General features: G+C 30.5%; 1 protein-coding gene across 1 annotated transcript; it reads left to right on the plus strand.

Annotated features, from left to right (window-relative positions):
• The first annotated feature begins 17124 nt into the window (after positions 1–17124).
• Positions 17125–18112, plus strand: LOC113863328 (RING-H2 finger protein ATL74-like). The gene has a single exon (XM_027496879.1). The coding sequence runs from the start codon at positions 17496–17498 to the stop codon at positions 18090–18092; it is 597 nt and encodes a 198-aa protein (XP_027352680.1). The 5' UTR covers positions 17125–17495; the 3' UTR covers positions 18093–18112.
• The last annotated feature ends 330 nt before the right edge of the window (positions 18113–18442 follow it).

Consider the following 18442-nt stretch of genomic DNA (forward strand, 5'->3'; position numbering starts at 1 on the left):
ATTTGGATCATTTTTATTTGTATTTAGAAATTTTTTTATAAAAAATAAAACAATACTTTAAAAAGTCAAATTTTATATCATACAGATATATGTTTTTTAAATATTAATAGATATTAAAGTTAAATAAAATTATGAAAATATTTAAAACTATGATCAAATTTAAGGGGGTCAAGACACATTCATTGGATTTGAGGATGCACAATCCAATAGTTAATATGATAACGATATGGTCACGTTATTTTCTGCTAGTTCCAATTGAATTACTCAAATCAATCTAAATTAGTTTTAGAAGTATTCTTCAAAATTTCATTAAAAGCAGTAGCATGTGTTGCCGTATCAGATCAGCATTCTCTGTTTCAAATTTGTAACATCGTATATTTTTAGAATAATTATAAATTATCGCATAATAATTTTTATTTATTAAAGAAAAATTAAATATCTATTTTTTTAAATAGTAAACGCGTTTTTCTTTAATACATTTTTTGTAAAACAATTAAAGAATAAATTAAAAAATTGTAAAATATATATATATAACAGCACCCTAATCCTTGTTTGAAGCCGTATTTGCATGTTCCACATGTAACAATTGGGGCATGCCACTATCAACCTTAATGGGTTAGGTGGAATAGCTCATGAGATTAAAATATTATGAATTAGCAGGATATGCCATTTGTTACTTTCAATTGCAAAATCCTCCACACATAAGTTAAGGGATCATTTTTCACTCTATCTAATGCTTCAAATAAATACAATAAAAGGACCACTATTGTTACTCTGCTTTTCTTTTTAACATAATATAAATAAAAACAATGTACTTTGCACTTCTTCTTTTTTTATAATAACGATAGTGTTAAACATTATAACGTTATAATTTTTAACAAAAGATCATTATAATAAATGTAACCTTGTCCTATTATATCTACCTTCTCCGAGCTGCTTTAGTTCAACTTGTACATGTGTCTATCATTTACTTTAAAAAAAAATTGCTTTTTGTTTCTTTCAAGTTATTCATTTTAAAAATAATATATGTATTACTAACATAATTTATATATTTATTTATCTTAAAAAAAATTTAGTTTTTATTCATGATCAATGTGAAAATATTTACCAATAAAAAAACGTTTAAGAATATATTTCAAAAGATAAAGAAAATACTATTCTTTAAATAAATAATTTTATCTTTTGAAATAAACAGATCGATCGAGAAACGAAGGAAATGTCTATTTCTTTTAAATAATTTAGGTTGTTTTAGGAGGAAAATTTTAACTAAAATATATTTGTTTTAAAAAAAATAAAACATGTACTAATCTTTATAAATAATATATATTTTAATTTAAAATTTAAAAATATGTAATTCTTTTTTTTTTAAATCTTCTCTCCAACATACCCTTGAAAAAGTTATGATCTCTCGATATAAATTACCAAAACACAGTTTCTTTTTAATTATTTAAATTAATTTTTTATAACTAATTTAAGATTTATTAACATTGGGTATCAAATTTTAACACTTATACAATTTAATAATTTTCATGTAGAATGATTAATTTAATCATTAATTTTAAAACTGTTATCAAATAAATTAATTTTATTAAATTTCACAAAAATTAAAATTATTACATATTTATCGTATTATTTTTTAATAAATAATATAAATACAATAAATATTAATTTTGAATCATATATTTATAAATATTTAAATTATATTATATTTAATATATATAATTAATAACATTATTTAACAGTTGTAATAGTGAATATATATAGTATAGCTCGTGCTCGTTCTCCCGGAAATGTGTTCCATTATTTTAAGTGTCTTTTCCTTCTTCGGAATATGAAAAAGGGATAATAATTTATGACGCCCCAATTTTGACCCGAACATGCATCGTGGTAATGTGTATGAGATTTGGCATTGAAATATAATTTTCATTAATTCATACATAAGTATTTGATTGAAAAATTATTTTATTAATTTATAATATTTTTATTATTAGTATCAACACTTAAAAAACTTTAGTTATTGTCTTATTTAATATTATATTATTTATATCAATTGTGTGTTGAGATATTGTAAAAATGTGTTGTGGATTAGATTATCCATCGAAAAAACCTTACCTGGACTCAAGAATATTAATAGCAGAATTTAATTTTGACTTACGAGGAAAGATTAAGGAAATGATATGCAAGTTTGATTGTAGACGAACAATTTTGAAAGACCAAAACAGAAGTGAGGAAGAACATTGTGGTAGAAGGTGATAACTTCTATTTGGATATGTTAAATTTTAAATATTTTTGCAAGGAACAAGCTACAAAAATGGAGAGTATAAATTCTATAAATGTTTGAGCTCCATGCACTTGCGTTTTTTAACACTTATCAATTAACTGAAAAATATACCTAAACTTCAACAAAACTAATCAACTTATTGGATAAATGAAATACTCCTCAACTGTTCTGTATAATTTTCATATTTATATAAACCTCTTAAAATTACTCTAAATATGACGCAGGAATCTTTGCTTTTGGTATACTTATAATCTTGACAAGTATTTGAGTTTTTCTTTGCTCAGTGTGAGAGGTAGAAAAGGGGATTTTGTCTACATTGTTCGATAAAATTCATAGAAGATTAGCAAGGTTACTTTGATAAAATTTATCCTCACTTCTACACGCATGTACTCTTGTGTAAAATTTCTAGTTACCAGAAAGGATATATATGATTCTATTGATATTGTTTTCTGTAACTTTATATGGAAGGGTCAATCAAAATCTGGCAAATCTTGTCATCTTGTGGAGTGAGATTTTTCAGCTTAAGTATTTGTAAGGCCTTTCTTCAAGGGAAGGCTACCTCCAAACAAAGAGACAAAACAAAAATATTCCTTACTTTATTGAATGAAAATATTCACATACATATATCAAGGATTTGCTAATCAGTAATGGACATGTTACAGCAATCAACAGAAATATCCTAACAAACCTAAGAAAATAATTCCATGTAGTAATACTTACGTTATCATCTCATGTACCCCTTCTAACTAATTAGTAATAAAGTCTTTTAGGTACTTGGGTCTGATCTTATTACGTTTGGGCCTAAGTTGCATAATTGGGCCGTTATCCTCATAGTATTCCTCCAAGTTATCTGAGTCAGCATTCATATTTTGGGTCATAACATCCCTTTCCTCTTCACCAAAAACCTTGTCCTCAAGGTGTAAATTAGGAAACTCAGTGAGCAATTCAGGAATAGACTCCCATGTAACATCTTTAGGATATAACCCATGCCATTGAACTAAGACCTTTTTATCATAACCCCCTTCATTATGCCAATCCAAGATTGCTAGAGGTTGAACCTTAGGCTGGCTGCCATGGGCTTCAGCAGGCAACGATAGAGCTATTTCAGTAGAGTCTCCATGGCATGGTTTTAATTTAGAAACATGAAAAACAGGATGGATTTTGGATACTTTAGGCAGAGCTAACTCAAAAGCCACATCACCTATACTTTTTGTAATCGTGAAAGGCCCATAATAGCGTTTAGCCAGCTTTTGAATTCGTGATCCACTTACTGAGATTTGGCGATAGGGGCGCAATTTAACAAAAACTTTGTCTCCAACTTGGAAAGAGTGGGAAATAAGTTTTTTATCAGCATAAAACTTCATAGAATTTTGAGCTTTGAGTAACTTAGAACGTAACTTAGAAAGAAGCATTTCTCGGGTGGACATCTCAGCATCTACTGCTTCATTCCTACTGATTCTAGCAATATAATGAGGTAAAGAGGGTGGGGGCTTATTATATACTACCTCATAAGGGATCATACCTGTGGAACCATGTTTGGCTGTGTTATAATGCCATTCTGCCCAGTGCAAGTACCGTCCCCACTACTTCAGTTGATAATGGATAAAAGCTCTAAGGTATTGTTGCAAAATTTTATTGAGTGCCTCTGTTTGACCCTCACTTTGAGGATGATAAGCTGAGGACATCCGTAATTTAGTGCCACTAAGTTTGAAGAGTTCTTGCCAAAAACTGCTCATGAAGACTGGGTCACGATCTGATACTATGCTCTTAGGCATACCATGGAGCTTACAAATCATAAAGGCAAACAATTCAGCCACTCTCATTGCAGTGAAAGAAGTCGACAACATACCAAAATGGGCAGCTTTAGAGAAACGATCAACAATAACTAAAATGACAGTGTAATTTTGGAAAGAAGGAAGCCATGTAATGAAGTCAAGAGAGATATCTTCCCATACTGCAGTGGGTGGGGGAAGGGGTTGCAATAACCCGTAAGGCAAGTGTGAGGGTGACTTAATTTGTTGACAAGTAACACAAGTTTTGACAAAATTTGTGACATCTTGTTTCATGCCCTTCCAATAGAAATTTTCACTAAGTCGACCATAAGTTCGCTGCACTCCAGCATGACCTGCCATAGGTGTAGAATGGAATTCATCAAGCAACACTTGTTTCAAAGGAGAATTAGCAGCAATAAAAATTTTGTTGTTGTAAAACAGAACACCCCGGATGATTTTGAATTTAGGTTGTTGTGTAGGGTAATGCAGAACAGCTTGATATAAGTCTTTTAAAGCAGAATCAATGGAATATTCAGCTTGTATTTTTGTCACAAGGTCACATTGGGGCACTGTTAATCCAAAAAACTAAGGAGGGTCTTCCTGCACTCGACTTAAGGCATCCGCAACACAATTTGCAACTCCAGATTTATACACAATCTCATAAGAAAATCCCATCAACTTCAATAAGTAGTGTTGTTGTTCAGGTGTTTGCACCACTTGGCACATGAGTTCGCAGAGACTTCTTTGATCTGTAAAAATAGTGAATTTTCTGCCTAACAAATAAGTCTTCCATTTCTTGACTGTTGTAGTAATAGCATGCAATTCTCTTACATAAGTAGAGGTAGATAAGAGCTTGGCACAAAATTTCTTACTAGAATAATAGATAGGGTGCCCCTTTTGCAACAACACTACACCCATGCCCTGCCCAGAAGCGTCAGTCTCTAAAACAAAATCCTTTTGAAAATTCGGAAGAGCTAACATAAGAGCTTGGGTTATTGCGTTCTTCAATTTATCAAAAGCAATTTGAGCCTCATTAAACCAAGTAAATGCATCTTTCTTAAGAAGATCAGTGAGTGGGGCAGCAATAGAAGCATAGTGACACACAAATTTGCGATAAAACCCAGTTAAACCCAGAAAACCATGCAATTGCCTCGATGTAGAAGGTACTATCCAATTCTTCATCACCCTAATTTTCTCTGGATTTGGACCCACTCCATGCCTAGAGATAATGTGACCAAGGTAGTCAATAGACTCCTGAGCAAACAAACACTTAGATTTCTTGAGAAAGAATTGGTTAGAATTCAAACACTGAAAAACAGTATCTAAATGTGAGATATGGTCTGTTAAGGATTTATTGTAGGCTAAAATATCATCAAAAAATACTATAACAAACTGCCTTAAATAAGGTTGGAACAACATATTCATGGTTGACTGAAATGAAGGTGCATAGCCCAAAGGACATGACTAAGAACTCATAATGCCCTTCATGAGTCCGAAAGGCAGTTTTAAGGATATCACCTGGGCTCACGCGGATTTGGTAGTAGCCAGATCGCAAATCCAGCTTGAAAAAGTATTGTGTTCCATGCAATTCATCAATCAATTCATCTATTGAAGGAATTGGGAAACGATCCTTCACGGTGATGGCGTTGAGAGCTCTATAGTCAACGCAAAATCGCCACGACCCATCTTTTTTCTGCACTAACAGTACAGGTGAAGAGAAAGCGCTATTACTCCTCTGAATGATGCCCTCATTAAGCATATCTCTGACCTGTCTCTCTATCTCGTGCTTTTGGAAATAAGGATACCGATAAGGCCTGACATTTACTGGATTCGATCCCTCAAGAAGAGGAATGTGATGATCAATCTCACGAATTGGGGGAAGACCGTGTGGGGTTGCAAACAACTGAGGATATTTGTCTATGAGGGTTTCAATTTCTGATATAGCATCTGGAGCATCATGCAATTAAGAAGAAGGTACAAGTTGTAAGTGGAACATTTCTGCAATCCCATTAGTGACAATCATGTGCCTCAATTGATGTGAGGAAGCCTCTTGTGGAGCCTTATGATTTTGACATTTCAATTGCACCATTTGACCATCCTTGATGAACTTCATTATTAATTGTTCATAATCTGTTAGTACTGGTCCTAGGGTAGTCAGCCATTGAACTCCTAGTACGAGTTCTGCACCACTCATTGTTAATTGTTCATAATCTGTGAGTACTGCTTGCACACGGAGGAGCGTGAGAGTTCATCTTCGTTACCAACAAGGACATGGAACCCTTGCTCCGGAACCACTTTAAGACCCAAGAACTTGGTCGTACGATCCTGTATAAAATTATGCGTGCTGCCACTATCCACTAAAATGGCAATTGGAGAGGAGTTTATGTGGCCCAAAACACGCAACGTTTGCGGAATCAAATGGCCCAACAAGGCGTGGAGGCTTATTTGGGCTGAGGTGTTATTTGGTGGATCAGGTGGGTCAATGTGGGCCTGGTTTTCAGAATGAAGTAAACGGGTCAAATCCTCCTCTATATTTTCACAAGTTTCAGATTCCGCAATCAATAACAGAAATTGCCTCTTACATTTATGTCTCGGTTTGTACTTGTCATCACAATAGTAACACAAGCCCCTCTCCCTTTGGTTTTGAAGTTCAGCGGCAAAGAGTCTCTTGATCGGCAAAGAATTAGCACTAGGGCTGGATTTGGAAGATAAGGAAGTGTTTGAGATTAGGGCGGTTGAGGATTTGGGTGAAGGTGAAGGGGTAAAATCTGTCATTACGGCCGGTTCTGTAGCCACGGATGTAAATCGTTGGGAACGCATAGGAGTTGCAATTTCTGCAAATTTCTCTTCTTGCAATTTGGCTAAGCTAATTGCTTGTGATACGGAAATAGGTTGGAAAGCCTGCACTTCCCTCCTAATTTCTGGTTCTAGACCCGAAACAAAACAACTTAAGAAGAATGGGGGCGGCAATCCAACAATCCTATTGGCAAATGACTCAAACTGAGTTTGGTACTCTCTCACCGTGGACGTTTGGCACAGTTTGAAGAGGGCCCCCTCGGGATCCTCATAGTGTGATGGTGCAAACATGATTTCCACGGCGTGAATGAAAACTGTCCAAGAAGTTAGCTGGTTATTGGCAAGCATCCACTGAAACCAACTAAGGGCTTCATCTTCCATGGAAAATGAGACTATTCGAAGTCGTTGTTCCTCCAGTGTGTTGTGGAGGGTAAAGAATTGGGTGATTTTAAAAATCCACCCCAATGGGTCAGATCTGTCAAAACGTGGATGTCTAGTTTCACTGTAGTACGAGAGAAGGGTTGAAGTTCATTGTTATGGGAAGTACCCGGACCAAGGTTGCTATGAAAACTAAGTTGCTCTTCCAGATTGCTTATGCAATTACTAATCTCTTCTTGGAATATTCGTTGGCTCTCCAAAAGTTGCTTGATGACGGTGTCAAGCTTATCCTCCATTTTTGTTGAATCAGCCATGGCTCTCTCAACGAAAGCACCAGATTGTAAGGCCTTTCTTCGAGGGAAGACTACCTCCAAACAAAGAGACAAAACAGAAATATTCCTTACTTTATTGAATGAAAATATTCACATACATATAGTAAGGATTTGCTGATCAGTAATGGACACGTTACAGCAATCAACAAAAATATCCTAACAAATCTAAGAAAATACTTCCCTACAGTAATACTCCCATTATCATCTCATGTACCCCTTCTAACTAATTAGTAATAAAGTCTTTTAGGTACTTGGGTCTAATCTTATTACGTTTGGGTCTGAGTTGCGTAATTGGGCTGTTATCCTCATAATATTCCTCCAAGTTATCTAAGTCAACATTCATATTTTAGGTCATAACAGTATTCATCCTGCTAGGGTGTTTTAATGTCTCTATGATGGGTAATCGTGTAATATGATACATGGTAAGGATAAGCTTCGGGTTACTATGTTGACGGATAAGTATTTGAAAGACGCAACCATTCTTCATGCTACTATGCCCAAGAATGCTTCTTAATTATGTATGAAAATTCATTATATGTTGTTGCAATCAGGCGATTGCAACAGAGACGAAAAGAATGAAGTTTAAGAAAAATATTTTTTAAGAATAAAAATATTTTTCTAAAAAATAAAGGAGTTGTCACCAAAGTTTATTTTAAGAAAATCTTAAAAAAATTTAAAAATAATATAATCTTTGAAACCAAAAATGAGTTTATGAGTCATTTACGTGTAGGGAAGGTATTAGCACCCTACAATGTCCATTTAAAAACAGTTACCTTAAATTAATTGTACAAATTCATCTTAATTTTGAAAAATATTTATTTAACCCCTAAACATTTATTATTATTTATTTCAAAAGAAGAAAATTATTTATTAAAATGTTAATGGATGCCTTAAAAAATTATTTTGACTTAACGAGTTCGATTCTCGCTCCTACATATTCCCGAGTGTAATGGGTAAATCAAAGCCACGTAGTTCTATCTAAAAATTATGAAATTGGTTGATTAAAATTAGGTTTAGTAAAAGAAAATTTATTTTAAAATTAAAATTATTTTTATAAAATTATAATATTTAGGATATAAGATAACACAGTTATAAATGTACCCTACAATAAACAATATAGAGAGTGAAGGAAAATCACACAACTATATTGCAAAAGAAGAAAATTATTTATTAAAATGTTAATGGATGCCTTAAAAAATTATTTTGACTTGACGGGTCCGGTTCTCGCTCCTACGTATCGCCGAGTGCAATGGATAACTCAAAGTCACGTAGTTCTATCTAAAAATTATGAAATTAGTTGATTAAAATTAGGTTTAGTAAAAGAAAATTTATTTTAAAATTAAAATTATTTTCATAAAATTATAATATTTAGGATACAAGATAATGCGATCATAAATGTACCTTATGAGAAACAATATAGAGAGTGAAGGAAGATCACACAACTATATTGCAAATCGTTAAAATATTTTATTCGTAAACAAAGTATTTGAATTTGAATTTTAATTACGATTAATGTTGAAAGAAAATTTAAGATAGCATAAGCTATACATAAATCTCTTATAATTTATTAGACAATCGAAGGTAATGTAAATCACACATCAATGTTGCAAAAATTTATGGTAAAATGAAGAGATGATTGCTTACTTGATTTATTAAATTAGAAGTATGATTTAAGCAAATTTAAAATATGAAATTAATTTTATTTAATGAAATGAATAAAATTAATTTGAATTGATTAAAAATTATTTAATAAATAATAAATAAATAAAACTCTGTTTGATAAATTTATGTTGTATAGAACCTAAGATAACATTAGTACATATAGGTTTTAACAATTTATAATGCGTAAAGATAGAGTCACTACACATTAGTATTCTAAATTATTGTGTTAATAAAATAAATTCTATTTAAATTGATTGATTAGTAAAATAATAATTAAAAGAAAAAATAAAATATAGAATATAAAATTAAATTATACCAACATATAAAATTATATAATACAATAAAAATGATGTAACAAAACTATAAAAAAATATAGAACACAAACTAAAAAATTAAATAAAAGATGAGACTAAATATATTATGGAAATTTGTAGATCACATAAATTAAATTTGATCATTTATTATTATTATTATTTAATTGATAAATAAAATTAAAACAACTAAATTTAAAAAAATAAGAGGCAAATCCTTTTAATTTTATTGAATTAAATCAGAATACCCTAAAAAAGAAAAGAGAGCTTAAAATTTAAAAAAAAAAAAAAGAATTTCACAAATCTATCAACCGTGAATAAAGTAACTTAAGATAAAATCCAATCCAAAAGTAAAATGCTACGAGAGTAGCAACCAATGTACTATATCCAATAAGAATAAAAAAGAAAACACTAAGCAATGTACAGCTAAAGTCAAAAGTTGAATTTAATTCCTATCCATCGAGCTATGCGTATGATAGTGGGATGAGAGCACCTTTCATTTCACAACAGTAAAACATAATATACTATTACTTAATAAAAATAAAATAAAATGTAATAGAAACCGAAAGTCATGTTTGTTTTTTTTATCACTTGGTTATTCTGTAGCTCTCTTAACATATGACTCCTTCTTTCATACATCAAAGAATTATTGAGAACAAAAGGTTACATGAAGTAAGACTTACCTTGGCAAGGTGTAGCTAAAATATGGTCAAGGCTAACGGAAGTTCTTGTGGTAGGCAAATAGCACTAGTTTTTCTTTTTTTTTAATATTCTTCCTCTTTAAAAACACTTGTTTCTCATTTTGATATTTTCTCTTCTGAAAAATCTTCTCCTCCCTTGCTAGTTTTGTTTCGAATAACCCCTTTTTCTTCTTTTTTTCTAAATTTCTGAAAGAAAGAATTTTTAAACAAAGTTATCGATCCTAAAATTTTTTCCTCCCCTCTAAAAGCTCTCTTTCTCTGATTTTTTAGAGAAACTTATTGTCTGTTTTCTAAAATATTTGAAAACTCGATCTCTTTTTCCTGAAAATTTTTTTTGCTTTCTTCCTTTAGAAAAAAAAAAACCCTCTCTCACCGGATCTCTTGTTTGAGATTTTATATTGGGTTCATTTAGAATTTTTACAAAACGTCAAAATCTTGAGTTCTTTTCCTTTTTCATGCTCAAAAATAGTTTTGAATTTTGGGGTATAAACGTGTGTGTAGTGCAGGCTGCTGTTTCTAGGAAGCAAAATTATTCTTTTCAAAAAAAAATTATTTTGCTGTAAAATAATTTTATTTTATTTTTTTAAAATTTTGAAAGTAATTTCTGAGATGCAAAAATTGGTATTCGCGTGTGCTCTTTACAATTACTGAAACCTAGCTTTAAGATGCAACTTGGTAAGGGTGAAGTTTTTTGAGCCTTGGTTAATCAATGGGTCTCTTTGTGATTTTGTTCTGTTTGCCCACATTAATGATACTATCCATCGAGTGAAGGATGTTTTTTATGATGAAGCATGGTATTTTGATGAGCTTTACACCAATATTTCAGTTAAGGATGAAAATTGTTGGTAACTGTATAGACAATGTATCTAATGATACATTGATCTAATCCTCTTTGACTTCTAGTACATATTTTTTAAGAGAAGCTTATTTGAATATCATTAACCATCTTTACCTTCATGGTTCCCACAATGATAACATGACTAAACTGGATCTAAAAATTGAGTCTTCCAACAAGAAACATCAAAAGGAAAACGTTGTTGGTGTAGCTACACCTACAACAAGAAACATCAAAAGATGGTTCTCTAGTTTTGAATAATGTTGTTGGTGTAGCTAGGGTCCACATTTGCTGGCACCAAATGCAAAATTGCTAGCTAGATCTGTTTTGGCTTTGATCAATGCTTCAAATTAAGTCCATATAAAAGCTTGGTCACAACTATATCATCATTTTCACTTTTGTTTCCAAGCCTTAGTCTAGCATTTGTGTAAAGGAGAGTTTGTATATATCTCGATGTTTTGTAAGTGGTAAAAGTACTCCACTAAGAAATATTGTCAGTGAGAAAATATTTTAACGAGGAAAAATATACAGAATACGGCTAGAGTCATGAATGTGCACAAAAATTCAATCGAGATCATACATTCTACACCATATTTGAAATATAAAAAATGAAATAAACATTGGAATTGATTGGAATATATTCAATATAAAGTTATCATAGCAAGAATTGGGAGCAAGTGATTTGATCCCAGATGCTAATGCATTAGATTGAAGAATTGTTACAACTTTTAAGTGTGGCCAAATCAATATCCTAAATAAGTTGTAGATTATTACAAAAAAAAAATTGAATATGTTATTGCATCTTAACTTCGAAAAGAGAAAAAGGTAAAAAAATTGTTGTCTTTTAGTTTGAAAATCATAATGCAAACATTGTGTTACCTAAATAAGCTTAACTTAGCAAGAGAAATATGATATTTGTTAGATTAAAGTGAGTTATTTAATTAAATCTCATATTAAAAAATTTAAAACGCTAAAAAAATTATAAAAATGAAATTTTATTTTATTTATTATATAATATATAGTTCTTTGAGCGCACTATAAATTTGGATATTTATGTGCAAAATGAACAGTTTTTTATAATTTTATTCAATTTAAAATAATAAAATAATATCAAAAATTCAAAAATATTCAATAATACTTTTAGGAATAGAGAATGTAAAATAACTTCTCTCTTTCCCTTATCCGACACTCTTTAATTAATTTTAAAATTACTAAACCTTGATTGCAATAAAATTAACTATTGAATTGAATTAATTATCAAAGAATCTATTTAAAAACTACTAGGATTGATTTTAAATTACATTTAAGTATATAATGTTCTTTTTTTCAATTACAAATTGTGTACTTACATTATATCTATTTCATCCACTTGTATAATACTCCTTGTCGCAACTGAACAATCGCAACAGTACGGCAAAAAAATGTATTTAAAAAAAATATCTTTCAAAAATAAAAATATTTTTCTAAAAATTAGAGGAGTCGCCACTAAATTTTTATTTTTTTTTAAATAACATGATCTTTAAAACCAAAAATAAGTTTGAGAGTCATTTACGTGTAAGGAAGGTATTAGCACCATACATCGTCCGTTTAAAAATTGTTACCTTAAATTAATGGTGCAAATTCATCTTAATTTTGAAAAAATATTTATTTAACCCCCAAACATTAATTATTTTTATTTTAAAAGAAAAAAATTATTTATTAAAATGTTAACTCAGTATTTAAGAAAATATATTTTGAAAATTATTTTGATTTGACGGATCTAGTTCCAACTCCTATGTATTCTCGATGCAATGAAAAACTCAAAGTGACGTAATTCTATCTTTAAATTATGAAGTTAGTTGATTAAAATTAAGTTTAGTAAAGAAGATTTATTTTGAGATTAATTTATAAAATAATATTTAAGATATGAGATGACGCGGTTATACACGTATCTTACGAGAAATAATATAGAAGGTAAAAGAAGATCATACAACCATATTGCAAATCATTAAAATATGTTTTTATTTGTAAATAAAATATTTGAATTTATATTTTAAATTATAATTAATATTGAAAGAGAATTTAAGATAACATAAGCTATACATAAATCTCTTATAATATGTTTTTCTCCTCTTTTATTGCTAGAATTTTCATAAAATGTCAAAAATTTGAAAATTTTCTTTTTTATGTATAAAGTAATATTAGTTTAAGAGTTTGGTTATTTGTCATATTCTATTTTTCTTTTAAAAATTAATTCTGAATTTTTCTATTTTATTAAGATAAATTTTTGTATTTTTCTTAAAATACTTTATTTTCATTGTCCTTTTATAATATTAGAATTCAGATTTTTTTAAAAATTAAAATTTTGGTGTTCACACTCCTATTAAAAGTTTTGTGTCAATAAAAAAAGTCAAAATTCAATAAAGATACATTCTTTCAAAAAAAAAAAAAGTCATGCCTTAATTAAGATTATAATTATTAACTTTACTAAAGAGGGGGGGTTGAGGGGTTCATTAAATACAAATACCAACCCATGCATAAGTTTGGTCAAACAATGAGAATTTGTAAACTACCATCATTTATATCTGATTTATTAATTATTGACAGAGATGGCTTGTTTATTAAATTCTTTTGTTAAAATGCCATAACAAGTTATTGCAATATATTCGCACCATCCTTAATAACTTATTAATTAAGAATTATATTTATCGTAATTAATTAATTGATTGATATTATAAAATTTTATATTAATTTTTTTTTATAATTTTATATCATTTTGATACCAAAATTATAAATAAATATGAAAGAAAGATCGCGAGAAGAAAGTGAACAAATCGTAACTATTAGTATCGGAACTCATCGATTAGTTTGACCGATGACATTAAGAGTAAATTCTGGATAATTTAGAAATTAATTGAAAATTATTCAAATTTAAAAATTTTATTTAATCAATTAATTTTTAAATTTTATTTAAACCACTTAAAATTAAATAAGAATTGATTAAAAATAAGGAATCAGTCTTTACATAAAAAAAAATTTGTTGATTTTTAAAGTTAGCTATAAAATATTTTTAAAATAAATAAAATTTTAGGGTTGAATTTAAACAACTATTAATAATAAAATTTTACAAAAAAAATATTTATTATATATTTATAATTTTAATATAATTAATTTATTTTTAATAAAATTTTACTATTTTCCATGTTTAAACTCCACCATAAAAGTTGAGGACATGAATGCTCAATGATTATTATTTAACTCTTAGTATAATACTTTCATGATATGTATTATGGTTCTTTTATATTAATTTATGATTTCAATAAATTTAATTTTATATATATTTATACTGATTTATTACTTGAAATAATATATAATATTAAAAAAAATGGTATCATTACTTATTCTAACTATAACAAAACAAACAAATCGTATTAGTACCTTTATTGATTCAGGTTTTAAAAATATTTAAAGAAATAAAAGAAAGATTTAGTGGGGAGAAAAGTGAGAAAAGACAAATTTCAAATTATAGAGAAGGAAGAGGAAGAAATTTATTGACATTCTTTTTGTTAAAAATAAGATGTGTTGGAGAAATATGAAAATCAAAGCGTCATAATATTGCAAGAGTTATATTTTAAAGTTTGATTTGACAATTTTTTTATCAGTCACTCTGCATAACATAATGATAAAAAACGACATCTTTTTTATTACTCTCAATGACTTTTTATTAAAAATTTTATGTTATTGTTATACAGAGATAGTACATTTTTTAAATTAATTTACTGTATCTTTAAAAGAATTTACAATTAAAATTTTTAAAAATAATTTTAAATGTTTTTAAATTAATTAAAAAAATACATTTTCAGAAATGCCATTCCGTCAAATAACTTCAAAAACAATAACTGAAAGTAAGATAAATTTAATTAATTTTTAATTTAATTATTTATATATAATTATACAGCCTAAATTTATCAGTTTAATTAGTTATTATCATATGAAAAATAGTATATATTATAAGCTGAAAATGCTAAGCCCTAAATTATAAACTGGTGTCTTGGCAGACATTAAACAAAAAGTTTGGAACTAGTTTTCATAAACTTGGAAGATAAAAAATAACAAAAGACAATAGGTTTTGATAATATAATATAATTTCATTAGCTCACGCAATTCGCTGAGAAGTTGTGTATCCACTAAGTGCACTTAAGTCCCAAACTTTTAGTTGCTTTAGGGTATCCAACGGTACAATCTTGAATTAAAGGAGAGACGTGTAAAGTGCATATGATTGATAAGAAAAAATGGGCATATGCAATACTATCCCTGTGAAGGAGTTGTTTGGATTCGGCTTTTGCATAACATGAATTTGATCGTTTGATTTTGAGGGTCCACCTGCTGCAACGCAAGTGACATAAAAGCCTTATCTGACATACCATATAGTATTTTAGGTCCTTTGCATAGAAATTCTCTGTTCCCCTGTGACGTTTCATCGTTTGTCACCTGCTCTTACATGACACCAGCACATCATTTGCATGGCTAACTAATACCAGCTCCATAATTTCCCTTTTATATTTATATCTTTCTGCACCACAAATTTTTGTGGAGTTGGTTTTTCTCAGAAAAAATTTAAATATTTTGCTTAAGTAGACAAAGAAATCATTAATGTGTATAATTATAAAAGTTGGATTCATCCAGGTGGTTGAACCATAATAATATTTGTCGAATTGGATTAAGTATACAACTAGATTGGTCATAATAAATTAGACTAAAATTGGTTTTGTTGTTGTTGATTTAATTTGTGATCCCGAATCTATTTCTTGTCTAATTCTTGAAACTATCATTAAGTATTTGTGAATAACTTGAGTTGTTAAGCTCAAACACGAAAACCATAATCCAAAATAAAGTGGCCTTCAATTGTATATGCAATTTTGTTATACCCCAATTTAAGGATTTATCATCCATGCATTTTCAGGTGGCGTCTCATTAGGTACACCAATAACAAATTTATGCATTGTATCTGAATCAATAACATATAATTATTATTATCTTTCATTTGCTTTTTTAATATACATGCATCTTGAATACATCTCAGAATTAGAAAGGACAACTTTTTTATTGTATCATTTTAATGTTCACAAAATATTTTTAAATAATTAGTAAATAGTGTTTGAAAATTATCTATATACATCCAACAGTTATCATTAATGGTGTGGTGTTACACCAGGTGGATTAAAATAATGATCGATAGTAAAGATTTACTGTTGTTTTTATAGGGTAAAAATTATGCATTTACTGAATAGTTCCCTTCTCTCAGAAATGGACATCAAAAGGTGCCACAAAATTTCAGTTTGCAGGAGGCGATAAGCTGGCTATTGCAGACTGTGAAGAGGGTAAAGGAAGGTAGAAAGATATTTTGAAGGTTGTGCTTTCCTTTTTCCCTTTCCTTTTGTATCTTCTTTTCAATCTTTGATTCTTTTCTCTCAAGTCTGATGTCAAAAGCAAAGCACACGGCCAAATGGGACAATGGCAACGAAATTTCCACTACTTGCCAATATACCAAAGTCACATTCATATTTGGGACTAGGTCATTTTGCATTGGTCCATACCTTGCCCTACTTGCCACACCATAGTAGTATAACCGTAAAATCAAAGGGATTACCTATGGATTTGGTACCAACCTTGTTTAATATTTTAAACGATTTTAATTGTGATTAGGTATGCAAGTAAACCCATCTGTGACCACCGGACCCCACTGTATTCTTAAAATAACTACATACTTTCATTACCATATCTTCACATTGTCTCTGTGGGTATGTTACTATGTATCTCTCCTCTGCTAGGCTTAACTTTTTATCCCTATTAAGGCCAAAAACTGAACAAGCCCCACCTACTGTAAGTTGCCCTTTTAAGACTATATGCACCACAGATCTCTCGTGAATAATAATAATAATAATAATAATAAAATTATCATTCTCCCAGGGTCACCATGCCTGTGAGTGGTACTATATATTATATAATTATATATATGAAACTCCAGTGAAAAGTTTTCATACTCTCTCATGTTCTCCAACCTCAAGCCTGTTTACACTATTGCTCAGTTTTGTTCCACTAGTACCATATCCGAGGAAGGAATTAAGCTGGGAATCAAGCAGCAGAACGGTCCCCAATTTGGATAACAAACCAACCCCCATTACAAAATTTCACCCTTTCATTCTCCTTATCCCATTCACCCCACAAAAGGGGGAAAAAAAAAAAAAAAGATTCTCCCCTTGTTCCGTGTCCTTTACTACTACGAATCTTAAGAACACTCCAGAGTACACACTAGAAAATCAAATCACCCACAACCCAAGAAACCCAAAAACCTCAAAACACCACCCCATCAAGATTTATATCCCAAAGCTTCAAACTTTCCCCAAAATAAAAAAGATCCAAATTTTATTTTCTTTAAAATCGAACCATGCAACGCCGTCTTCTAGAAACCGAGCTTACGATGCCACCGTCGTACGGAAACAACACCCGCGATTCGTTCATTAACGACACGAACTTCGACACCAACATGGTTATCATTTTGGCGGCACTGTTGTGCGCGTTGATATGCGCGTTGGGGTTGAACTCGATAGCTCGTTGCGCTCTACGGTGTAGCCGGAGATTCTCGGAGGAGACGCCGGAGCAAGCGGCGGCGAGGATGGCCGGAACGGGGCTGAAGAAGCGGGACCTGAGTCGGATTCCGGTCGCGGTGTACGGCGGCGGAGAGGATATTCCGGCAACGGAGTGCCCCATATGCCTCGGGGAGTTCGAGAAAGGGGACAAAGTTCGAATGTTACCAAAGTGCAATCACGGGTTTCATGTGAGGTGCATTGACACGTGGCTCGTGTCGCATTCTTCGTGCCCCAATTGTCGCCACTCGCTGTTAGAGAAACCCAACATTTGTTCTACCAGTTCTGCTTCTGATGTTACTCAGAACGGTGGAGGAGGGGTCGCCGGAGAGTTCTCTCCGGAAAGTGGGCCCGGCCGGCGGAGCAACGTGGTCGTTGTCGTAGAGCAGGCAAGTTGAAAGACAATAATAGTGAGTGGTCCAGGACAAGTTTTGGGGAACGGAGGTTGAGAAATTAATGTTAGTAGTTAGCAGTAGTTATTAGTTGATTAATAAATATGAAGTGATCATATAGCCCTTTGTCTAGAAAAAGTTAAATATAATTTTAATTTTTAAATTAGGCTAAATTTTAATCTTGGTTCCTATAAATTTTTTATTTTTAATCTTTAAATTTTAAAAAATTATCGTTTGTCTCTGGTAGCTTATAAATGATTATGGGATTAACTCACCTGTTATCCCATATTAATATTTATACTATATGTTATATTTTTGTCAAGTCACGTGAACAAGAAACATTAAAATTAATAATT

Source organism: Abrus precatorius, unplaced genomic scaffold (genome assembly GCF_003935025.1).
Source record: "Abrus precatorius isolate BTA unplaced genomic scaffold, Abrus_2018 Scaffold3, whole genome shotgun sequence".
Lineage (NCBI taxonomy): Eukaryota > Viridiplantae > Streptophyta > Magnoliopsida > Fabales > Fabaceae > Abrus > Abrus precatorius.

Excerpts from the sequence above, each read along its gene's own strand:
- LOC113863328 (XM_027496879.1), top strand. The coding sequence starts at position 17,496 with ATGCAACGCCGTCTTCTAGAAACCGAGCTTACGATGCCACCGTCGTAC.